We start from the raw sequence: 21271 nt of genomic DNA, 5'->3' as shown, positions 1-21271 counted from the left end.
TTTAATGATTCTAATAGAAAATGGGAAGGGATCAAATTTTCAAAAAAAGCCAAGGCCAGTTCTATTCTGACACCAGAGAAGAATGATGAACTACTCCCCATTCCAACCGGCCAGACAGAAAATGAATACACATATGGCAAGTTGGAAAACAGTTTAATGATCACTCACCAAAATCCATAGGAGAACTTTACATCTTTACAGGGACTAATTTTTCCACTACTGTTGCTATCACTGTGTTCTTCATGGTAGAGTGTCTCAAGTCATAATTTCTGGTTGTTTCATCTACTTAAAACCAGAAGGAAGAAACAACCTAAGTCATAGCAACTTCATGCTTCAGTGCGAAACCGTTGAAGCTCTCTTGGAAAGGTTTTCTCTCTGAAAGCAGCTTCCCTGTCTAGAAGATGCTTAAGGCCCATGTACCTTCTTCCAACTAGTCAGAAACAGTTAAATGCCTCAAAATGCCCAGAGGTCCCAATATTTAGTCAAGGCAGGTATGAAACAGGCTGCATGCCTTTAGATGTGATGAGTATCAGAGTTCCGAGAAAGACATTAAAATCATCATGGAATCCTTGGAGGACCAAGATAAGAAAGCACCAGTGCGAAAGTCTCATGCAGCAGCAAGTCTGGAACCAGCACTTTTCCCTTCAGTACCAGGCCTTTCTAGGCTTTGGTCTAGAAGAAGATGATTTTTTTGTGCTTTGAGTTGGGGATCTGCCCCTTCGACTTTAACCTCCGAACAGCCTCCCTCATATGTTTGGGTTGTAGTGGTGGCATTTCTCCCCACTTCTCACACACATCCAGTGCTAAACAGAGGACAAAAAGAAAAGTTTCATTGTCACACAAGGACATCATATCACATAATCCCCATAATCCTTCTTAAGCTTGCTGAGGAAATAAGCCAAGATACTGTCCCTTCTTAAGAGAATGCTATAAAACATACCATGTTAGCTTTAGTATAATGGGCAACAGTTTAAAACATAACTTCTGCTTAAAAAGAAAAAGTTTAACTGATGGGATTAGCAATACACAGCAGCCAGGTTCTTCCCTTGATAGACAGAGGGCAGGTCCCATAGGTCGTAACATCGGGGACAACTCCTCATCATATCACACTGGTCAGCACCCAGTGATTGCTTTTCTTGTATCTTTAATTTGGCAAACAGAAATGAGCTAAGTCCATTGGAGAAAAATATGAAGTCCACTTCTGTCACCCTGGCCTGAGGACAGGAATCCAGAAAGGAGTTTTCCCAGATGTTTCCTTGCCTCTGAGTATTAAAACTTTTTGAGGAATAATGGTCATGCTCTCTAGAATACAGGTGCCCCACGTGGTTAACTCCTAGTGCAAATGCAAACTCCCACAAGTGCTTTACCAGGTCCCTTAGTATAGATAGTCTTGAAAGTAAGATCACCAGAGGTTCAATCTCATATGTGTATCAATAATAACTCACCTTCTTCTACCACCTCCCCGACGAAAACCTTGGAAATACCAGACATAGCAATAACAACATTCTGAGACACAGAGGTGCCCGTGATGGACTGGATCAGCTTAAAAAAGGACAAAAGATTATGATTAATATAGGCAAGAACTAGCTTTGGAATATGGTACCCCTAAGAATTTTTTTTTCCCAAGAAAGTGGAAAGTGTTTGCTAAAGGCTGGATGTTGAAATTAAGACAATTAAAACAAGGATTTGGGTGTATACTGACCTATATGTTGAGACCCTATCCCTGGAACACAAAACTTTCACTGATAATTGAAGGGCAGGTTATTTTTATTTTCCTGCATGAATGATCCACCACCTTGACTAACACTCCACTCAGAATGCTTACGGACATAGCTCTCGAGTCTAGTTCAGCTCTCATAACCAATGGAAATCAAGTATAGCTGTACATCCTTACCCTCTTAATGGCTGCCTTAGGGAAGGCTGACCGGCGATACATTTCGTAACGGTTCAGCTGCTCCTCCGAAAAAGAAGAAACCAGGATTCTAGACAAAGATTCAGGTAATTGAGTTGGCTTACAAGAACAAATACTTAAGATAAATTATCACTTCAATAAAAGCAAATCTCAGACAACTAGGAAAAGAATTTTCAAGGGGTCAATAGCATTAGGCTTGGTGCTTACAAGGATTGAAGATAAAGCATTTTTACTTTTTTAAAAATTAATTTATTTGACAGAGAGAAAGCACAAGAAGGGGGAGCAGCAGGCAGAGGGAGAAGCAGGCTTCCTGCTGAGCAAGGAACCCAATGTAGGTCTCGATCCTAGGATCCTGGGATCACGACCACTTCAACTTATGAAGGCAGATGCTCAACCAACTGAGCCACCCAGGCGCTCCAAAGCATTTTTACTCTTAAGGAACTTGAGAAAAAGTGAAACACAACTTTCCTTCTACTTTACTAAGAACAAAAACTTAAACAACAACGTTGATCACAGTATACTACACTATCTAGATTGCACGAACTGTGTTTTCAGCATGTGGCTCTCTCTCCCCGTTAACTCTACCTTACCACACATTGATGGTAAAATTTTGATGCATAAATTTTATATTCAAACCAGTAGTTTTCAACATTAACCCACTTGGGGGAAATGTTCTTAAAATATATGGAAAAGAGTTAATGCTCTTAATACTTTCAAATAAATAAAAAGCTGTATTAATTTAGAGAACGAGCAAAGGACACGAACAGGGAGTTTACAAAAATACTAATGGTGAATTCAGGGGAAAAAATAACTACTATTAACTAAAGAAATGAAAATGAAACACCGGGGCACCTGGGTGGCTCAGATGGTTGAGCGTCTGCCTTTGGTTCGTGTTGTGTTCTCGGGGTCCTGGGATGGAGCCCTGCATCGGGCTCCCTGCTTGGTGGGGAGCCTACTTCTCCCTCTCCCTCTGCTATTGCCCCTGCTTGTGCTCTCTCTCTCTCTGTCAGGTAGATAAATAACATCTTGAAAAAATAAAAAATAAAAGGATAAACTAAAATAACATTTTTCATGAACCACACAAGTTTTTTTTTTTTAAGATTTTATTTATTTATTTGACAGACAGAGATCACAAGTAGGTAGAGAGGCAGGCAGAGAGAGAGGGGGAAGCAGGCTCCCCGATGAGCAGAGAGCCCAATGCGGGGCTCGATCCCAGTACGCTGAGATCATGACCTGAGCCGAAGGCAGAGGCTTAACCCACTGAGCCACCCAGGCGCCCGAACCAGACAAGTATTATAAAGAATGTTATTTAGTAAGAATAGGAGGACACAAACTCATATCTGCTGGTAGAGTGTGAAGTATAACAACTTTTCTGGAGAAGAATCTGGAAATGTGTATGAAGAGCCTTTGAAAATATTTATACTGTCTGAACTGGTGATTGATTTCCAGGAGTTTATTTAGGAAATAAATGGACCAGTATGCAAAGATGTGCTCAAAGATACTCATCTCATCAAAATGGTATCAAGAGAAAAAGAGAAAAAAAAAAAAGAACTACAGGGACTGATTAAATAATTCATCTGCATGATGGAATATAATGCAGCATTGCAACTGATGATTTATGGGCATATTTACTAAAAATATTTAGCTATACATATCAAACGGTAAAAACAAGTCTGAAAACAACAACAACAATAATAACAAAAAACAACCAAAAAAACCCCAAATCTGAAAAAGTATATAATCAAATATATACCCAGGGTTAACTCTGGGTAGTGGGATTATAGGTAATTATTTTTTCCATTTTTCTATATTCTCAGAATAATTTGCATGAGCCCATACTACTTTTACAATCAGAAAACACCATGAGGGGTGCCTGGCTGGCTCAGTCCAGTGGAGTGTGTGACTCTTGATCCTGGGGTTGTGGGTTTAAGCCCCATGTTGGGTGCAGAGATTACTTAAAAATAAAATCTTAAAAAAAAAAAAAAAACCATAACAAAAAAACCCCACAATGAAGCTATTTCATTTTTTAAAAAAGTTACGACCTAGATATATAATAATTATTGACATGGAAAACATTCACCATACATAATGCGAAAAATAGGTTACAAGGAGTAACAACTTTGAAAAAATTTATTTCTAGATATATATGTATAGAAAATATCTTAGAGCCCATACACCAGAATATTTAGTTTTTATCTCTGCTGATGTTATTTTTACTTATTTATATTTCCTTAAATGTAACACAAGATATTATTTGCTTTATTATTTTTTTAATACAAAAAAGGAAAAAAATTTAAAGGCCAAAACAATTTATTAACTTTGTGTGGTCAAGTTAGAGTTCTGACATGGGGGAAAAAAATCAGAAAGTGACTTACTGCATCTTTTGAATCTCATCTTCATCCACTTTTTGCTTCTTCTCTTTCTTTTCTTTGGTATCTATTTTCATTTTTTTGGCTGCAGGAGTAAGTAAAGATGAGTCTTCCCTTTCAACTGCTGTTAAATCTGAGATGTCCTGACTCTTGAGCTGAAAAGATGAAAGAAACCCCATTATATATGTGACTTACTTTCCAGCCTTGGGCATGGTAAGACCTCATTCTCATTACAACACAACAAATCCATTATTCAATAGGTTTTTGATTCCTGACACTGGCGTGTACCATCATCATGAGTAAGATGCACTCTCTCCCCTAAAGAAGTTTACATAGCCCACCTGTGGAAAGAAAACCAGCCAAATAATCCAGTTTTCCAGTTTAGCTGTGCTCATAGCTCTAGTATGTTTACAAAAAGAAATGATGTGTCAAGAATCATGAAAAACACTCCCTCCCCTTGAGCCCACCTTCCTGACCTCATTCTTTAAAGGGGATGAGAGAAAAGTCCTCTCCAGCCAGCCAGCTCTTTTGCCTCTAAATCTATAGATCTCTTTTTTGCTGATGATTCCATCTGTAAAGAATATTAAAAACGAGGCACCTTCTCATCAAAACAGTGTCTCTTTGGATTTGGAACTTGAAATAGTTTTTTTTTTTAAAGTAACTTCTACCCCTAGCATGGGGCTCGAACTCATGACCCTGAGATCAAGAGTCACATGTTCTATTGACTGAGCCAGCCATGCGCCCCTGGATTTGGAACTTATAAGTGAACTTCTCCCACATGTAGTGCTCATTTCTTCCTCTCACTGTATTGTATCATGCACATATTTATGTTCCATTACTAGACTGAAAACTTTTTGAAGGTAGTTTGACTCTTGTTATTTATCTCTCCCCACATAAGCCTTTAGCATAGGTTTACTCATGCTAGATGTTTAACGTCTGTTTAATAGCAATTAAAATCAAAAGACACAACAAACCTCATTAACGGGATTTAACCTGTTTTTCCCAAAGAGTAACTCACAAAAACTCATACAGGAATATGACAGGATTGAGGTGGGGTGCCTAGGTGAAAGTGAAGGCAGTATACCTTTATTTTTTTTTTAATTTTAAAAAGATTTTATTTATTTATTTGACAGATTACAGGTAGGCAGAGAGGCAGACAGAGAGAGAGGCGGAAGCAGGCTCCTCGCTGAGCAGAGAGCCCGATGTGGGTCTCTATCTCAGGACCCTGAGATCATGACCCGAGCCAAAGGCAAAGGCTTAGCCCTCTGAGCCACCCAGGCACCCCGGCAGTATACCTTTAAAAACACTTTTCAAGTTCTTCTCTAGTTACCTATTTAGTACAAGTTTTCTAACCTCTCTGTGCTTCAGTTTTTTTTGTTTTGTTTTGTTTTAAAGATTTTATTTATTTATTTGACAGAGAGAGAGATCACAAATAGGCAGAGAGACAGACAGAGAGAGAGATGAGGAGAAGCAGGCTCCCTGCTGAGCAGAGAGCCCCATGCGGGACTCGATCCCAGGCCCCTGGGATCATGGCCTGAGCCGAAGGTAGAGGCTTAACCCACTGAGCCACCCAGGCGCCCCTATGTGCTTCAGTTTTGATGATTTATATTTCCCCCCAAATGAGCCATTTTTCTTAGATTTTCAAATTTAAAAGATTTTGTTTATTTAATAGAGCATGAGTTGGGGGGTTGGGGGCCCCTATGTTAGAAGGGAGCCTGCCGTGGAGCTGGATCCTGGGACCTCGGGATCACAACCTGAGCTGAAGGCAGACACTTCACCAACTGAGGCACCCAGGAGCCCCTGTTGTTCTTTTTCTGGTTTCTTGAGTTGGGTGCTCATTTTCAGCATCTCCTGTTTATTAATAAAAATATATAAAGCTATGAATTTTTCTTTAAATAAAGTTTTGGCCACAGGATTTAATGTACTGTTCCCTTTGTTTATTTCTTTAACCTAAAGCCTACTTTAAAAAGTTTAAAATATCCAGGTGCTAGTTTTTTTTTGGGGGGGGGGAGTGAGGGTGGGGAGAAGCTTTGCATTATTAATTTTAGGTTTATTGCACTGTACTAACAGGATGTGATGTGTTTTGATTTCTGCTTTTAAGAGTTTGTGTTTTTCTTCGTGGTATGGTATGTGATCACTTTTTAAAAAAAAAAGATTTTATTTCATCTTTAGAGAGAGAAAGAGAGCGCACGCGCCAAGTGAGCACACAAGAGCAGGGGGAGGGAGAAGCAGACTCCCTGCTGAGCAGGGAGCCTGATGTGAGGCCAGATCCCAGGACTCTGGAATCATGACCTAAGCTGAAGGCAGCCGCTTAACAACTGGGCCATCCAGGTGTCCCTAGATGATCAATTTTTAGAAAGTGTTTCAGATAAAAAAAATTTTATCTTCTGTTGGGTGCAACTAGTGTGCTCTTTATGGGACTAAGCCAATTATTCACATCTTCTCTGTCCTTCAGATCTGTTTTAAAGGTTCCTTCTTAAAATAATTTCATCACATTTTTCTTTTTCTAAAAGTTCTTACTTTATCTTGATGCCACTTAGTGCTCTGAAAGACTGTTTCTATTTAATCCAATGTCCTGCCCCATGATCTCTTTAAGTCCCACAGAAGCTCTAAGACCCCAAAATTCTATTTCTAGAAATGGAACTGAAAGAACACCGACATCCCCGATTGATGCTCAGTTAGGCAACACTGCTGAGCTCTTCGGGTGGCACAACTGATGGGTTGGGGTATTTATGCTGTAGAGACCTTTGGACATTAACACCCAGGTCACTGGTAATAGTTAAATGTCCAAAGAGGGTAAAAAATGGCTAATCCAGTAACTTCCTCAAAGTCTCCCTTGAAAGATTCTGCAGCATATAAATGTAAGGACCTATTTAGCCAGAGCAACTCCATCTCGGTTAAAAGCCATTTTGTTGTTTGTGCAGTGAACTTAAATTGACCCTGCCTCCCAGAGGAACTTACTTAGAAGCAAGTCTGGAAAACCAGTAAAATGTAGTCAGCTAGTTCCTGATAGCAGAGCCTAGAATACAAGGACGAGTCAAGCCAGATGGAGACATCTAATCAGTACGAAGTACTGTTTGTAACAGTGAGAAGGTCTTGCCCAAACTAAAACGACTCCATCTTGGGAAGGACCACCATCTTATTATTCACACTGAAAAATTAACTAATTATTCACACTGAATAATTAACTGACTAAGCCTTCCTAGAAAGTACTATTTGTAACCGTTCCTGGTATGGGGTAATCTTAAATAACAAGTCACCAGACCAGATGGAACTAGCCAATCAACAAGAGACACACAAACCCGGTGGGCTAAGATACCAAGATATGGGTTGCAGTTTCACCCAATAAAAGGCAGCCTGTAATATTGGGAGGGGTCGCTCTCTTCGGAGGCGGCTCTGACTGGTCAGTCAATTCTTAAGCCTGTAGCCTGGGGGTAGTCCATCTCTTCGAAGGCGACCCTGACCGGTCAGTCAGTCAATTCTTGAGCCTATAAGCTGGGGGTGGTCGCTCTCTTCGGAGACGGCCAGGGCTGGTCAGTTTGACTTCTAATGCTTGGCATAGAATAAAGCTTTGCATAACTTTCACTTTGCCTCAGTCTCATTTCGTTTAATAACGGACCTAACTTAATGACAAAGTTATGCTTGAGGAACATCTAGGAAAAACCATATTTCGGTCAAAGGGGTACTAGGAATCCTGGGTTCTAGCTCTTGGGCTAAGTCTTAGTGTGACATCAGATCCCTATTTCCTCACCAGAAAAACCTTGAGGCTATGTCAGAGTCCCTTAGGGGCGCCTGAGTGACTCCCTGCATAGACCAAGCCACTCCTGATTTCACGGTCGTTGAGTTCAAGCCCCACCTTGGGAATAGAATTTACTTAAAAAACAAACAAACAAACAAAAAAAAAAAAAACAAAACCCTCCCTTAGAAGTAGCCTTGATATCTAAGGGGAGGGAACAAAAGTATTAACCCAATGGCTGGGTGTCTAGAAACGAACCAGCATTACAGTTTTGTTTTGTTTTCTCCCTCTCCCCATCCACCTTCGCAGATCTGGAAGGAGTCATGATGAGTTCGAGTTAGCTTGGCAGGGACCAACCAGAAAGCGGGTCCAGCAAGCAGTAACAATCTCTGGCCTCATCAACACTTCTCTCCCTACCTCGCTTTCTTCGGCAGTCGCTTCTTTCAAGTCCCCATCTCCGTCCCCGTCAGTTTCCTCCGGGATTCCGTCCGTGTCGGTAGCTCCTGGGCCCCGGGGAGCAGCGGCCGTTTCATCTGGCTCCCCTGTTTCTCCTCCTTTTTCCGTGGGCGACTCGCAGGCATTATCCATAGCAGCAAGGAAAAGGGGAGAGATCGCAGTCCTGACAGCTCTGGAGCTCCCGACCTAGTGTAATACAGCAGCCCGCAAGCTTACTTCCTGTCGTCGCGCTATGATAACATCACTTCTACGGCTCCTCGGAGGGGACAGTTTGAAGCCCGCGTAGTAGACTTCGGGGCTCCGTTTTAACTCTGAATTGGTTGGTGGCGGATGGAAAGGGAGGATTCAGGGTACAAAATTCAGTTTGTGGATTTTCCTTCCACGTTGGGAAATCAGCATTTGTAAAGGATAGTTGTATTGTTTACTGAAGGACTCCCCCGCTTCCCCGAAACTTCTGCCTTTCTAAAAACGTAGTTAACTCCTTAATCCGCTTTCTTCAGAGTAAAGTTTGGGGACGGGAGAAAACTCAATTCCGTCATCGCCCGTGTAGTGGGATGTGGCTATCTGATAAAACTTAGTCAGGGACTCAACCTCGTACATTTCAGTTGGGTAGAGACCGTGGGCCTGTGTGAGTCTCCAGCATTTCTCTTCGGTTTCTTAAATACCTTAAAAATAAATAAATAAAAATAAATAAATCATATGGTTTGAACAGAATTGATCCAATCCATTTGAATCCAATCCACAACTTTTGACCGCTTACTTCGAGCTAGGAACAGTTCTAGTAGCAAAAACACATAGTTTCTACCCAATAAAGTGAGTTTTCCAGTTCACCAGTCCTCAAGATTGAGGTCGGTTTCACAAACGTGACTTCTTATGTCAGTTTAGTTAATCTCATCAAAAGCAAGAGGAAGCAAATCCTGCTGGGAAGGGAGGTCTTCTTCTTCTTCAACTTTTTTGCACTATTCACTTTAACAAGCCATTTCAGAGACTGGGGCCATGAAGAAGTAGAGATGTTTCTATTTAATATTCTTCCTCTCTTCCCTCATTGAGGTACGGGGCGGTGCATTTTATTTACCTCTGCATCATTAGGTCTCCACATTCACCACATATTTAACTTATATGTGCTGAAAGAATGGGCTTGGAAATGTAGGTGCGCGTTACCATATTTCTCTCTTTGTTTCTACGCTGCCTGGGTGAATTTACCGTATTTCCTGAGGGCTCCCAAAACCTTTGGGGAAGGAGCGCACTTTGGTAGGCGCATACAGGTGGGACCCGTTTGCTCCCTTCCACCTGTACAGCGGGTATCTACAAGACGTTTTCCTCTTGCCCCCGGAGGCCTATCTCCGCAGATCCGGGTCCATTTCCCGCAGACCAAAGACACCTGTACCCGCCGGCCGAGCCCCGCCCAGCTAGGTGGGCAAGGGGGCGGGGCGCGGGGGCGCGGTGACGCGTGACGCAAGATCCCGGAAGTGACGCGCTCTTGGGGCGAAAAGGCGGGGGGAGGGGGGTGGTGTCCCCGGCCGGTTTGGGGGGTGCGTTGCCCGGAGACGGAAAGTTTGGGAGCCGGAGCGGGCTCGGCCGCAGCCCTGGGAAGGGGGTCCAGGGGGCGGTGGCCCTGGGGATGGGGAAGGAGCAGGAGCTGCTGGAGGCAGCCCGCACAGGGCACCTCCCGGCTGTAGAGAAGCTGCTGTCCGGGAAGCGGCTCTCCTCAGGCTTCGGGGGCGGCGGCGGCTCCTCCGGGAGCGGCGGCGGCGGCGGCGGCCTCGGGTCCTCGAGCCATCCCCTCTCCAGTCTGCTCAGGTGAGTAACGCCCCGGGGCTGGACGGCCGCCCGGAGACCCCCTCTCCCCCGCCCGTCTTCTGGGTCTCCAGAGAGGTCCGCGCTTCTGAGACCCGACCGGGTGGGTTTGCTGGGTGCCCCGGGTCGAGGGCGGGCGGCCCACGGGGCGAGGAGCGCGGGTGCGGGTCTGCGCGGCGCCGGGCTCTCGTCTCGCATCCTGACCCAGCTGAGGAGAATGGTGGGAGTGCCCAGGTGGCAGCCGCCGCCGCCGCATGGCACAGCCCGGCTTCACCCTCGCCCGCTGTAGGGTGCCAACTGTCCTGTCTCACAAGCCACTTCAGAGCAAAGAAGTATTTATTTTAAATATCCCTCACCTCCTGCAGAATCTTCCACGCCTTGCAGAATCTCGCCGCTCACCTGGAGGAAATTCTCTTGATTCCCCTTCCAACACGCTCCGCAGGACCTGGCTTTTGTTTATATTAACATTGTGTCTGGATTTATTACGTTCAAAGTATAACTTTAGTCCCTCTTGTGTTTAAAGCTCAAATTCTAGCTCGTTGTAGTGAACCTCACTGGATTAGTCTGCTAAGTGGCATATGCAGGATTCATTAAGGGGTTTACTCCTCAAGAAACAAAGCTTTAGAAAGCCTGGTTTAGGAAGCTCAGGGGTGCTTTAAAGTTCTCTGAGACCTGTTGTTAAACCCTTGAATCTGGAGATGTATCGATTTTGAGAGAAAAAGGTCACTTTTGCATGGCTTGGAGGGGGGAATTGGAGGTGCTTTGTCAGTGTGAGTAAAATGTGTTTGTTCAGCAGCACTTTCATTGCCTGTTTTCTTTTCCTTCCTTGTTCTTTTGAGGTTTTTAAGAAGTGGAAGTTCATTTAGAAATGGCTTTGTTGGCTTTTGTTCCCCCTTAGTTTATGTAACTTCAATTTGAGTGAGCTTGGACCAAAGCAGCCCAAGGGCCTGATATATTGTTAGGTATTAAGCACTGAGTACAAACCGAGGTCTACACAGGAAGATTTTTAAAAAGCAGTATAAGAGAAGAACTGTCCCCAGGAGTTCTTTTGGGGAGGTTAAAACCAGTGCTCTTTGCTGCCCTTTCTCCAGCTCCTAGAACAATGCTGTCACACAGTTGGTACTCAGGATTCATTGAATGAATAAAAGTATCTCTTAGAGGATGACAAATTTCTAAATAGGCTGATGGTGGTACTGGCAGTAATTGTTAGTAGTTCAGAGAAATGAGGCATAACTTTGGGAATGAGATAGAGACCAGAGCTTCCAGGAGGAGGACTTCAGCTGGCTTTGAAGGATGTGAAGATTTAGATAGGTGAAGTACAGTGAGAGCATTCCAGGCTGGGAAGCCATGATCAGAGGCAGAAGCAGGAAAGGAAACTTATCTGGTGTTAGTGGGGCACTAGAAGAACTTCCTGCCTGTAGCCTCAAGTGGTTGGGCATGATAAAGGGTAATAATAATGAATGGGGTACACTATCATCTTTCAGAGTGACTTAGTCTTTCTTAAGTTTATAGTCCCAGTCCCTAGAGCAGTGCCTGACAACTGATGGGTATTCATTAGATTTTTTTTTTAAGATTTTATTTATTTATTGTTGAGGAAAAGAGAACACGAGCAGGGGGAGAGGAGCAGAGGCAGACAGAGAAGCAGGCTCCCCACTGAGCAGAGAGCCCAATACATTACTTGATCCCAGGACCCTGAGATCATGACCTGAGCTGAAGGCAGATGCTTAACTGACGGAGCCACCCAGGCACCCCTTAAAAGATGTACTTCAAATGCATACATTCGGTTTCATATCTTCCCTGGATTACTCCCTCGCCCAACCCCTGCATTACTTTGATATATCTGTAGTTCTGATGTCTGAGAGATGAGAGAAAGACTATACAAGTTTGGAGGTGACTATCTTTAATTAGCTGAATAGTGTAGCATTTGGAGGTTTGCCAGAAATACCTTAACCCCTAGTATATCCTGCTGAAGTGAGAAACTTTCAAATACCTCCCACCTTCAAGTACGGATCAAATTACTTTTACGGCTCACACACAGAGACTGTTGAAATTTTGCTGAGGATTTCGCTGCCATGTAGTTAAGCAAGACTAGGAAATCTTTGTTGACCACAGCATTTTTACTTTGGGCCTCATGCTAAAATGTCCAGTCTCTTGTCATAAAGTGTGCATGTGTCTCCTTTTCCTTGCCTAAGACAGTTGATCCCTGACTTGCTCTTGTGTCTCTTATGGAGATGGTAGGTGGCCTAAGAGCAGCCCCAGCCTGTCATCCCTGGGATTCCTAGGGGCAGGGAGGCTCTGCAGGTACTAGTTACACTAGGTGTGTCATTAATTAGAGGTGATTCTTGTTCAACCTAGTGAAAGATTTCTGAGCAGCTGACACTATATTTAAATAATCCCTAGGTCAGCATGTCCTCCCTTTTTAGGTTTGGGAATTTCCCTGTCCCACACTCCCCACCTCCAAAGACCCTTAACAAGAGCTGTGGAATCATAGCTTCAGATCTGGCCTTTACATTAGCTGCCGTACCCCACCCTCACTAGTAGTGCCACTGCAACATGTGTCTGTCCAGCTGTTTGACCAAGAAAAGCTGGCACGAATGGGAGCTTACAGCTGCAGTGGATATAAATGTTCTAAACCAATATGTGTGTTTGCCCCATTCATCTATTTACGAAGCCCCCCCCCCCCAGTTCCACAAAGGTTTTATGTTTATTCTTAAGCTACAGAATGCTCCCTCTCTCATCCCATCTCTTTATTCCTACACTTCTTGGGCTTAGGTCTTAACTTCTTAAAGCCCTCCCTAATGACCCTAATACACACAGATCTCTTAGGCTTCTACTTGTTTGGAACCCATCATCTGGAGTGTACAGTAGCTCACTGGCTTATACTTTACTTGGCTAGCTTTCCTAGTTTATTGCTTTGTCCTGTTAGTATAATAGTTACCTATAGTAACACTCACCAGTTGAGAATGTACCAGAGAATCAGAAAGTCAGCAAAAACTTTTAGGGAAAAAAAGTTGTTATAGGGGCGCCTGGGTGGCTCAGTGGGTTAAAGCCTCTGCCTTCGGCTCAGGTCATGGTCACAGGGTCCCGGGATCGAGCCCCACATCAGGCTCTCTGCTCAGCGGGGAGCCTGCTTCCCCCTCTCTCTCTGCCTGCCTCTCTGCTTACTTGTGATCTCTCTCAAGTAAATAAATAAAATCTTAAAAAAAAAAGTTGTTATAAACTTCATGTCTTTTGGACCTTCACGTATTTACTGCATATTTATTCCAAGGCAGTACAGTATATTGTTCCGCAGTCCGCCTGCCTGAATTCACAGTATATTCCCCCCAGAGACTAGCTGCTTGATTTTATACAAATTATGCACCTGCTTGGAGCCTCAATTTCTACATCTGTAAAATGGGGACAGTATTGTTTGTGTTGTAAGTATCATCTTAGATACTGTGTGTAATATACTTCCATGGTTTCTTGTGGAATGCTCATTGTAAATGCTCCCTGTTAACCATCCTCAGGTCAGTTCAGCCCGTGCAGTTTTGCCATACCATCCCTGCTGTATGGAAAGTACCATGCCAGACATATTATAAATGAGGTTCTTTAACACTTCAGAGTGTGTTTTCTGGGCTATGGCAGATTAGAGATAGTACATAAGGGAGATCGCCTGCTTAGGTAGGCGCATTAGTGATGTTCGTTTATCTAGTGTTTACCTGTCATCTACTTTGTGCCCAGGCGGATTGCTATGTGTGCTGCAAAGTTTAGCTCAGACCCACGACATAGTAGGTACTTAAAATTAGCCCCTCTCCTGATACATGGTCTGTTTCCTTATGGCATTTATAGCAGCATATGTCTGTGTGACCAACTGACAAAATAAGAGAAAAAGCAATTAAAATCTATCATAATTTTTCCCCACTAGTAATTTGAGACTATTAACTTAGATGTGCATAGCCCTACACACTTGCTTATGCCCCAGGCATCATTGTACTGTACCTTAGTGCTTTAATTTCTGTTTATTATGACTCTTGGCCATCAGATACAGATGAAATTATATTCAGTGTAGCATGTTAATGGAAGTAGGAAGAACATATTTTAGTTTTTTTATCCAAAATGATTCAAATATAATTTTTGTTACTTAAAAAAGCAGCAACAGATTATTTAAAAGCATAGTTACCTGAAATGTCTAGTCCTAGAAAGATTCTGGGTGGCATGAATTTTGCTTTATATAATATGATTTTCATTTTCTGATTGTTGAACAGATGTATGCCTTCAGTCAGTACCTTGGAACAGGCACTGTGTTAAACTTCTGTTTAACTCATGGTGTTTTTCAGCCTGCGCACAAATTCTCATGTAATGCAGAGTTTGATATGTTGGTGGTCATACTGAAACTACTGATTTCCAGGAAAGCAAATTCTAGATGAGAAGACAGTAAGATTTGGGTGGAAGTGAATTCTATCTACTAAAGGGCAAAAATACCTGAGAAAAGGAAATGTTGTAAGAAAACATCATATATTAAAAGTATATAGATTTATGAGCTAAATACTGATATATGTGAACGATATAAAGTGAAATGCAGGGGCCTTTGGGTGGCTCAGTGGGTTAAGCCTCTGCCGTTGGCTCGGGTCATGGTCTCAGGGTCCCGGGATCGAGCCCCGCATTGGGCTCTCTGCTCAGCGGAGAGCCTGCTTCTCCCTCTCTCTCTGCCTGCCTCTCTGCCTACTTGTGACCTCTGTCCACCAAATAAATAAATAAAATTTAAAAAAAAAAGTGAGATGCATTTCTGAGGGTTCAGAGCACAGAGAAACTAAACCAAAGGCTAGCATGAAGGAATAGATTATATCATGGTTTAGGGGAATTCTGTACTTAATTTCTCAAGCTTAAGAGTGAATAAGAGGGCGCCTGAGTGGCTCAGTGGGTTAAGCCGCTGCCTTCAGCTCAGGTCATGATCTCAGGGTCCTGGGATCGAGTCCTGCATCGGGCTCTCTGCTCAGCAGAGAGCCTGCTTCCTCCTTTCTCTCTCTCTGCCTGCCTCTCTGCCTACTTGTGATCTCTGTCTGTAAAATAAATAAATAAAATCTTTAAAAAAAAAAAAAAAAGAAAAGAAAAGAAACCAAGGAGGCTTACTGGAGAAATCGGAAAATTTATAGACCTTAGCATTAAATGTGGCTATAAATTGGGTTTTACTCTACGTTTTGGGTGGTGGGGGAGACTGTCCAGAAATAGCTACAGTTTGCCAAAATAAGAAATACTTTTTGAAATAAGGAATGAAGAATGAAAGCTTTTGAAAAATGGACCCCACTTTGGGGAGAATAAAAAGTTCTTCCAATATCAGAAGATATGACAACTTATTCATTGGTTTTTAAGAAAGATTCCTAATATTTATGTCAGGAATTCAGACTTAAAAAAAAAAATGGTTAACATAACCATTCCATTGAAGTGGTCCTTCAAAGTTCACTCCCCAGAATGATTGTGTAGCTTGGCAAGACAGCTTTTCTCATGATGGCCCTGTTACTTTTGTCATCCCATGGAGCCAGATTTCTTTTGAATAATACCTAACTTGAGCAAAGTGATTTTAACATCCTAAGGAAGAGGACAGTGCTGACCAAGGACTATAGAATGCAAGGTCCTGAAGCAGGGTCTCATGGGTTTGTGTGATCTAATTTCTCGTTCTTTCCAGTGAACGCAACAAAATAAAACCAAACACAACTATCCGTTAGGATAACAGTTTTCTAGATCTTACACTAAACCCTCTTAATTCATTAAAAATGGTTTTTTTTTTAAAGATTTTATTTATTTATTTGACAGAGAGAGAACACAAGCAGGCAGAGAGGCAGGCAGAGAGAGAGAGAGAGGAAGAAGCAGGCTCCCTGCTGAGCAGAGAGCCAGATGCGGGACTCGATCCCAGGACCCTGAGATCATGACCTGAGCCGAAGGCAGCAGCTTAACCCACTGAGCCACCCAGGCGCCCGATTAAAAATGGTTTTTAAAGAACTTCTTAATATATCTCTTTAAAGTATGATTTTATTGGGATAGCGGTCCTTTCCCTTTATTTTGGAATTGCTGTATATTTTTGCTTTCTGTAAAGCAGAATATGATTTTTTGTGTGGTTATTTTATATCTAAAAATAATGCCTATCTTAAACTAAGAAAGGCATGTACTTGTAGAAAAAGATAAATTTAACAGAAGTTTGAAAAGTCAGACATTTCCCTTTTTCTGAATTCTCCCAATTGAAGTTCGGTTTTTACGGTCTTAGTTACGAAAATTAGAGACTGGACACAGTGAAACAGTCTTGTGGTCTGAAGAATTTGATTTGTATCCAGTCAGCTTAAACATATTCACTTGTCCTGGGAGATTGTGGTCCCAGTGAAAGTTGCATCCTTGGCCAGAAAAAATCCCTTCAGAAGGCTCTTTTTTTCCTCTTGGTATGCTCACCCCAAACAGCTTTGAATTTTGGTTTGCAAAAAGGAAATTAAGGCTGTTTCTACCCTAGTTTACAGGAGGGAAAGTAAATTACTGGGTTTTATAGCCCAGAGACACCAAGGAAACCCCAAAAGTAGATAGTGGAGAGTTTGTTCTTGGAAATGTCAGGCTCTCCTGTGGGTAGGAACTTGGTCTCTTCTGGACAGCTCTCAGAAAATGTTCCACACACTGATTTCCAAAAGATTACTGGGAGATTTTCTGTGGTGTAGAAAATTACATTGTTACGTTGATAGAACATCTTCAAATAACTTTGGTGTGGTTAGAGTTAATGGTAGTAATACTAGGAATTATATGTTATGGCTTCGTATTTATCTTTTCTTAGTAATTTGTAGATCAAGTTTGTTTAGTTTATAAATCAAAAAGAGTTTTTAAAACGAGTCAGTTGTCTCTGCTTAACTTGTGATATCATTACCACTATTAAAAGTGGTGGAGAAAATCCAGGAAGCAGAACTGCCCCCTGACTTGCTTAACTAGCGAGGGATATAGCATGGCTCCTGAAGGTCAGGGTCTGATGCAGCTCCGCCTTGTGAGGTAGGCAAGTTATGTAACCTCTCTGAGCATCTGTGTCTTCATATGTATGTGTATAATGGGCCTGGAATAGTATGTACTTCCTGAAGCAGCATCACATGAGCTAAAATATGGAAGGAACATAATGCCTGGCACATGGCCAAAGACTTGGTAAACCTTGGCTGTAAAATCATCTGATGGGAGCCCAGTGCTTGCCGCCTTTGATTAAACGGGAATGATTTCTATTGATGCCATTTCAAAATGTATAATAATTGATAGCAGAAGCTCCCAGACTTTTTAAATGTGAGTCCCATTTTTAGAAGCAAATGGTAATAGTGGCAAATTACAAACTGATACAGATCCTCAATCTTTTGTCTGAAACTGTGGGGTTTAGTATCCAAAATTTTGGGGTTGTTGGAGAGTAATAGCAAGCTGCTAGTAGAATCTGGGTCAGCACTCTGAAACGTATTACCACAGTGAAATCTGTCAATATTCACAGTAAAAGGGATAAATTTGAAGAAGCTCTGTATCAGTTTAAGGCAGGTTTTATACCTGACTAGTTTGCCACTAACTTTAAAAAATTTGTTTTCAGAGATTTCTAGATATCTGAATTGTAAATAAGGGATCATAGATCTTTGTATTTATTATAAAAAATTGCTAGATAAGTGAAAGCACACAGAAGGAAATAAAATCTTCTGTAATTCCACCACCTAAAGGAATTAACTATTTCAATTTTGGTGTTCATTCTTGGTCTTTTTTTCTGTAAAGTTTTTTTGTTTTTTTGTTTAGTTTTGTTTTGAGCAGAAATGATATTGTTCTGTATGTACTTTGTCTCAGAACTTCATTTAATATATTATAAACACCTTCCTATCATTTTCTCTTCAACTTCATTTTAAATGAATAAGTGGTATTCCACACTGGGTATGGACTGTAATTTACTTAGTCCCTCTTCCGCCATTAGACATGCATTTGTTTTTAGTTTTCTGCTATTGGAACAGTACTGGGATGCACTGTCATGTATATAACATTTTGTGCACACTCATGCTTATAACATTTATATACTCAAAATAGTAGATGTAATTTGAGTATTCAACCATTGCAAAAACCCCATATGCCATTGTATTTGAGGACTCTTATAGTAATTCAAACGCCCCTTACATCTCCTGGGTCCTTCTGATTGGAAAGTAATGTACTGATCTATGGCTGCTAAATGTTACTTATATTTAGAAAGTTACCTTTGTGCAGGCATAAGATTTTTAATGGTCAAGTTGGGGCCTCTCGGGTCCTTCTTCAGAGGCTAATGTTTAGTAGAGGGCCATTAATAACACAAATGCAAGGAGCAACATGCTCCGAGAAAAACAAGACAAAAGCCATTTTCTTTTGTTCTAGTTTTTATTATGGGAAATTTCAAACATATGGAAGTCAAGAGAATAAAATAATGAATCCTCGTGTACCGTGTGTACTTGTAAGACCATTACCAGCTTCTTACCAATTTTGTTTCTTTTTAATCAGGTCTCCAACTAAATTATTTTGAAGAGAATCCCGTATGTCTTATTACTCAGTACATGTCTTTAAAAGATAAGGACTCTTTAAATATTCACAATACCGTTGTCACATCTAGAAAATGGCAGTTTCTTAAAACCATCAGATGTTTAGTTACAGTTCAAATTTTCCATATTGTCTAAAATATTTTATATTTTACAGCTGGTTTGTTCAACTCTATATCCAAACAAGGCCCAAACTTTGTATTCATTTGCTATATCTCCCAGTCTCTTTAGCTCTCTGGGTTTCATCTCTGTAAATTTTTTCTTCAGTTTATTTGTTGAACAAAAAAAGGTATTGTGCCCATTTCCCACAGTGTGGGTTTTGCTGATTGCATCTCTGAGGTATCACGTAACATGTTCATCTGTCCCTTGTAGTTCCTGTAAGCTGGAAATCAGATCGGGAGACTTGTTTTCATTCAGGTTCTGAGTTTTTGGCAAGATTTATTCCTGGGGGTGCTGTGTACTTTCTTCATTTAGTCTTTATTTTTTTCGTGATATTGGCAACCATTGGAGATCACTGCCTTGATCCATTTTGCCTTCACTTATTAACTAGAAGACTTTTTTTTTTTTTTAAGATTTTATTTATTTATTTGACAGAGAGAGATCACAAGTAGACAGAGAGTCAGGCAGAGAGAGAGAGGGAAACAGGCTCCCTGCTGAGCAGAGATCCCGATGCGGAACTCGATCCCAGGACCCTGAGATCATGACCTGAGCCGAAGGCAGGGGCTTAACCCACTGAGCCACCCAGGCGCCCTAGAAGACTTTTTTTTTTTTAAGGGAGAGAGAATGCAAGTGGGAGCAGGGCAGGGGCACAGGGAGAGGGAGAGAGAATCTTAAGCAGGCTCCATGCTCAGTGCAGAGCCCGACATGATCTCATGACCCTGAGATCATAACCTGAGCCTAAATCAAGAGTTGGACACTTAACCGACTGCGCCACCTGGTACCCCCAATAATAACCTTTTAAAAATGTGCTCTAAGACAAGACTGACAGCTTTACTTTAGTATGAAAAGAAATTGAATTGGTTTATAATGAGTAGGTGTTATGTGTGTTTGTGTATTTTACTTGAGTGATATTTCCTAGTTTGCGCTGGTTCATCTGGCCATTTACAAATCATGTGTTCTAATCTTTGAAAGTGTAGATCAGCTAGCTTCTAATCTTTGTTCTCTCTTTAGTTTCATGCTGGCTGTGGATGGTCCTATAGATGACAAAGCCTTAAAAAAGATACTGTAGGGATAGGGACTTGAGTAATCAAATTTTCTTAGGTTGCGCTTTTGGAAGACCAATTTTATTTTATTTTTTTAAAAATATTTTATTTATTTATTTGACAGACAGATCACAAGTAGGCAGAGAGGCAGGCAGAGAGAGAGAGAGGGGAAGCAGGCTCTCTGCTGAGCAGAGAGCTCCATCCCAGGATCCTGAGATCATGACCCAAGCCGAAAGCAGAGGCTTTAGCCGGTTGAGCCACCCAGGCGTCCCCTGGAAATGGTTTTCCCACCAGCTTTATGGGTTGGCTCTAGATAAGAAGATGGATGTGTCAAGCTGAGTTGCTACTTAGATTATTCAGTCTCATTTGTTACTCTGGATATGTTTTATGGTGTTACACTTTCTACATGAGCATTGAAGAATCCACTGAATTGTCTTTCATTAAGTATACCAGCACATTTCTCTGTGTAATTATTGTTGATTTCTTTTATCGCATTGGGAGTGTCCGTTCACAGCTCTGATTTTGAGTTCCTGTTCTGACATCTGTGTGTTTTCTTTGCTTGGTTAGGAGCTCAACTATATACAAAAGCATTTCTTTTGTTACCTTTTTGTCATTGATTTTATGTATTTCAAGTAGGGGTGGGTGGTTCGGATCTGGGTCCTTCTGTCTTGGCCCAGATTCCCTCCTTTGACTAGCCATACACACGGTGCATTGTGGAGTCAATTTAAAAGTGATAAAAGCAGCACATAGAACCATTTTTTTTTTCTTTTTTCTTTTTGACAGTTGCTGGGACAGTCAGCATTCTACTTTAGAGATTTTGACCTCTCTTAGTCAATGACAGCATCCAGCGCTATTATACTGACTGATTTCCCGGCACTTTCACGTTGGGCTCTCAGATTCCTTAGAGAGCATTTTCATTAGTTAAGATGAAAAAATGAAAATAAAAGTAAGAGAAATAAACTGAACTTCCAGCATGGTTGAGTTGGATGGTGCATGGTTCTTACAAGACTGAGGCTGTGGCTCTGTCTCCAGGTGATGGGATCCATCCTTTGTCATGATAACACTGCATGCTTATCCCTGGCCGTGGTGACTAGAGGCAACATGATATATGGGATCAGTCAAGCCTTTTACTGTGCCTGGAAAAGCCCCTCCAAACCACCTATAATACCAGTAGTCAGCATACATCAAACGTTCACTGATAGTGGAGTAGTAGCATTGATTTTTACATTTGGAAGGCATTATCAAGTGCTTGTCTTTCCTAGGATTAAGAAAGTAAAAAT

General features: G+C 41.7%; 2 protein-coding genes across 19 annotated transcripts in view; one reads left to right on the top strand and one right to left on the bottom strand.

Moving 5' to 3' along the window:
• Positions 1-136: 136 nt before the first annotated feature.
• TAF11 (TATA-box binding protein associated factor 11) lies at positions 137-9133 on the bottom strand. 2 transcript variants are annotated; one of them, XM_082732425.1, is made up of 5 exons: positions 8435-9133; positions 4288-4436; positions 1895-1982; positions 1446-1542; positions 137-803 (listed from the first exon to the last, which is right to left on the bottom strand). In XM_082732425.1, exons 1-5 carry the CDS (start codon positions 8603-8605, stop codon positions 673-675), a joined length of 636 nt encoding a protein of 211 aa, XP_082588551.1. In that variant the 5' UTR covers positions 8606-9133; the 3' UTR covers positions 137-672. The 2 variants fall into 2 exon arrangements, with proteins under 2 accessions (XP_082588551.1, XP_082588552.1); XM_082732426.1 differs by lacking the exon at positions 1446-1542 and having other exon boundaries at positions 8435-8947.
• Positions 9134-9909: 776 nt separating this feature from the next.
• The window catches only part of ANKS1A (ankyrin repeat and sterile alpha motif domain containing 1A), a 178563-nt gene continuing 167201 nt past the window's right edge, over positions 9910-21271 (top strand). For 7 of the 17 annotated variants that reach the window (XM_082732316.1, XM_082732329.1, XM_082732319.1 and 4 more), the window contains exon 1: positions 9945-10273. In XM_082732316.1, the coding sequence (XP_082588442.1) occupies positions 10095-10273 (179 nt within the window). In that variant the 5' untranslated portion in view covers positions 9945-10094. Of the gene's footprint in view, positions 10274-21271 lie in introns of all 17 variants that reach the window. The other 10 variants (XM_082732315.1, XM_082732330.1, XM_082732325.1 and 7 more) reach the window with 6 other exon arrangements.

Source organism: Mustela nivalis (assembly GCF_964662115.1).
Source record: "Mustela nivalis genome assembly, chromosome: 5".
Lineage (NCBI taxonomy): Eukaryota > Metazoa > Chordata > Mammalia > Carnivora > Mustelidae > Mustela > Mustela nivalis.
Note: the sequence above shows the minus strand (reverse complement) of the source record. Positions and strands in the feature narration are given on the sequence as shown.

Coding starts and splice junctions, on each gene's coding strand:
- TAF11 (XM_082732425.1), bottom strand. CDS start 8,605: ATGGATAATGCCTGCGAGTCGCCCACGGAAAAAGGAGGAGAAACAGGG. Junction 1,983..4,287: donor GATGAGATTCAAAAGATGCA/GTAAGTCACTTT, acceptor ATCTTTGTCTAG/AATCCTGGTTTCTTCTTTTT. Junction 804..1,445: donor CGGGGAGGTGGTAGAAGAAG/GTGAGTTATTAT, acceptor TCCTCTGTTTAG/CACTGGATGTGTGTGAGAAG.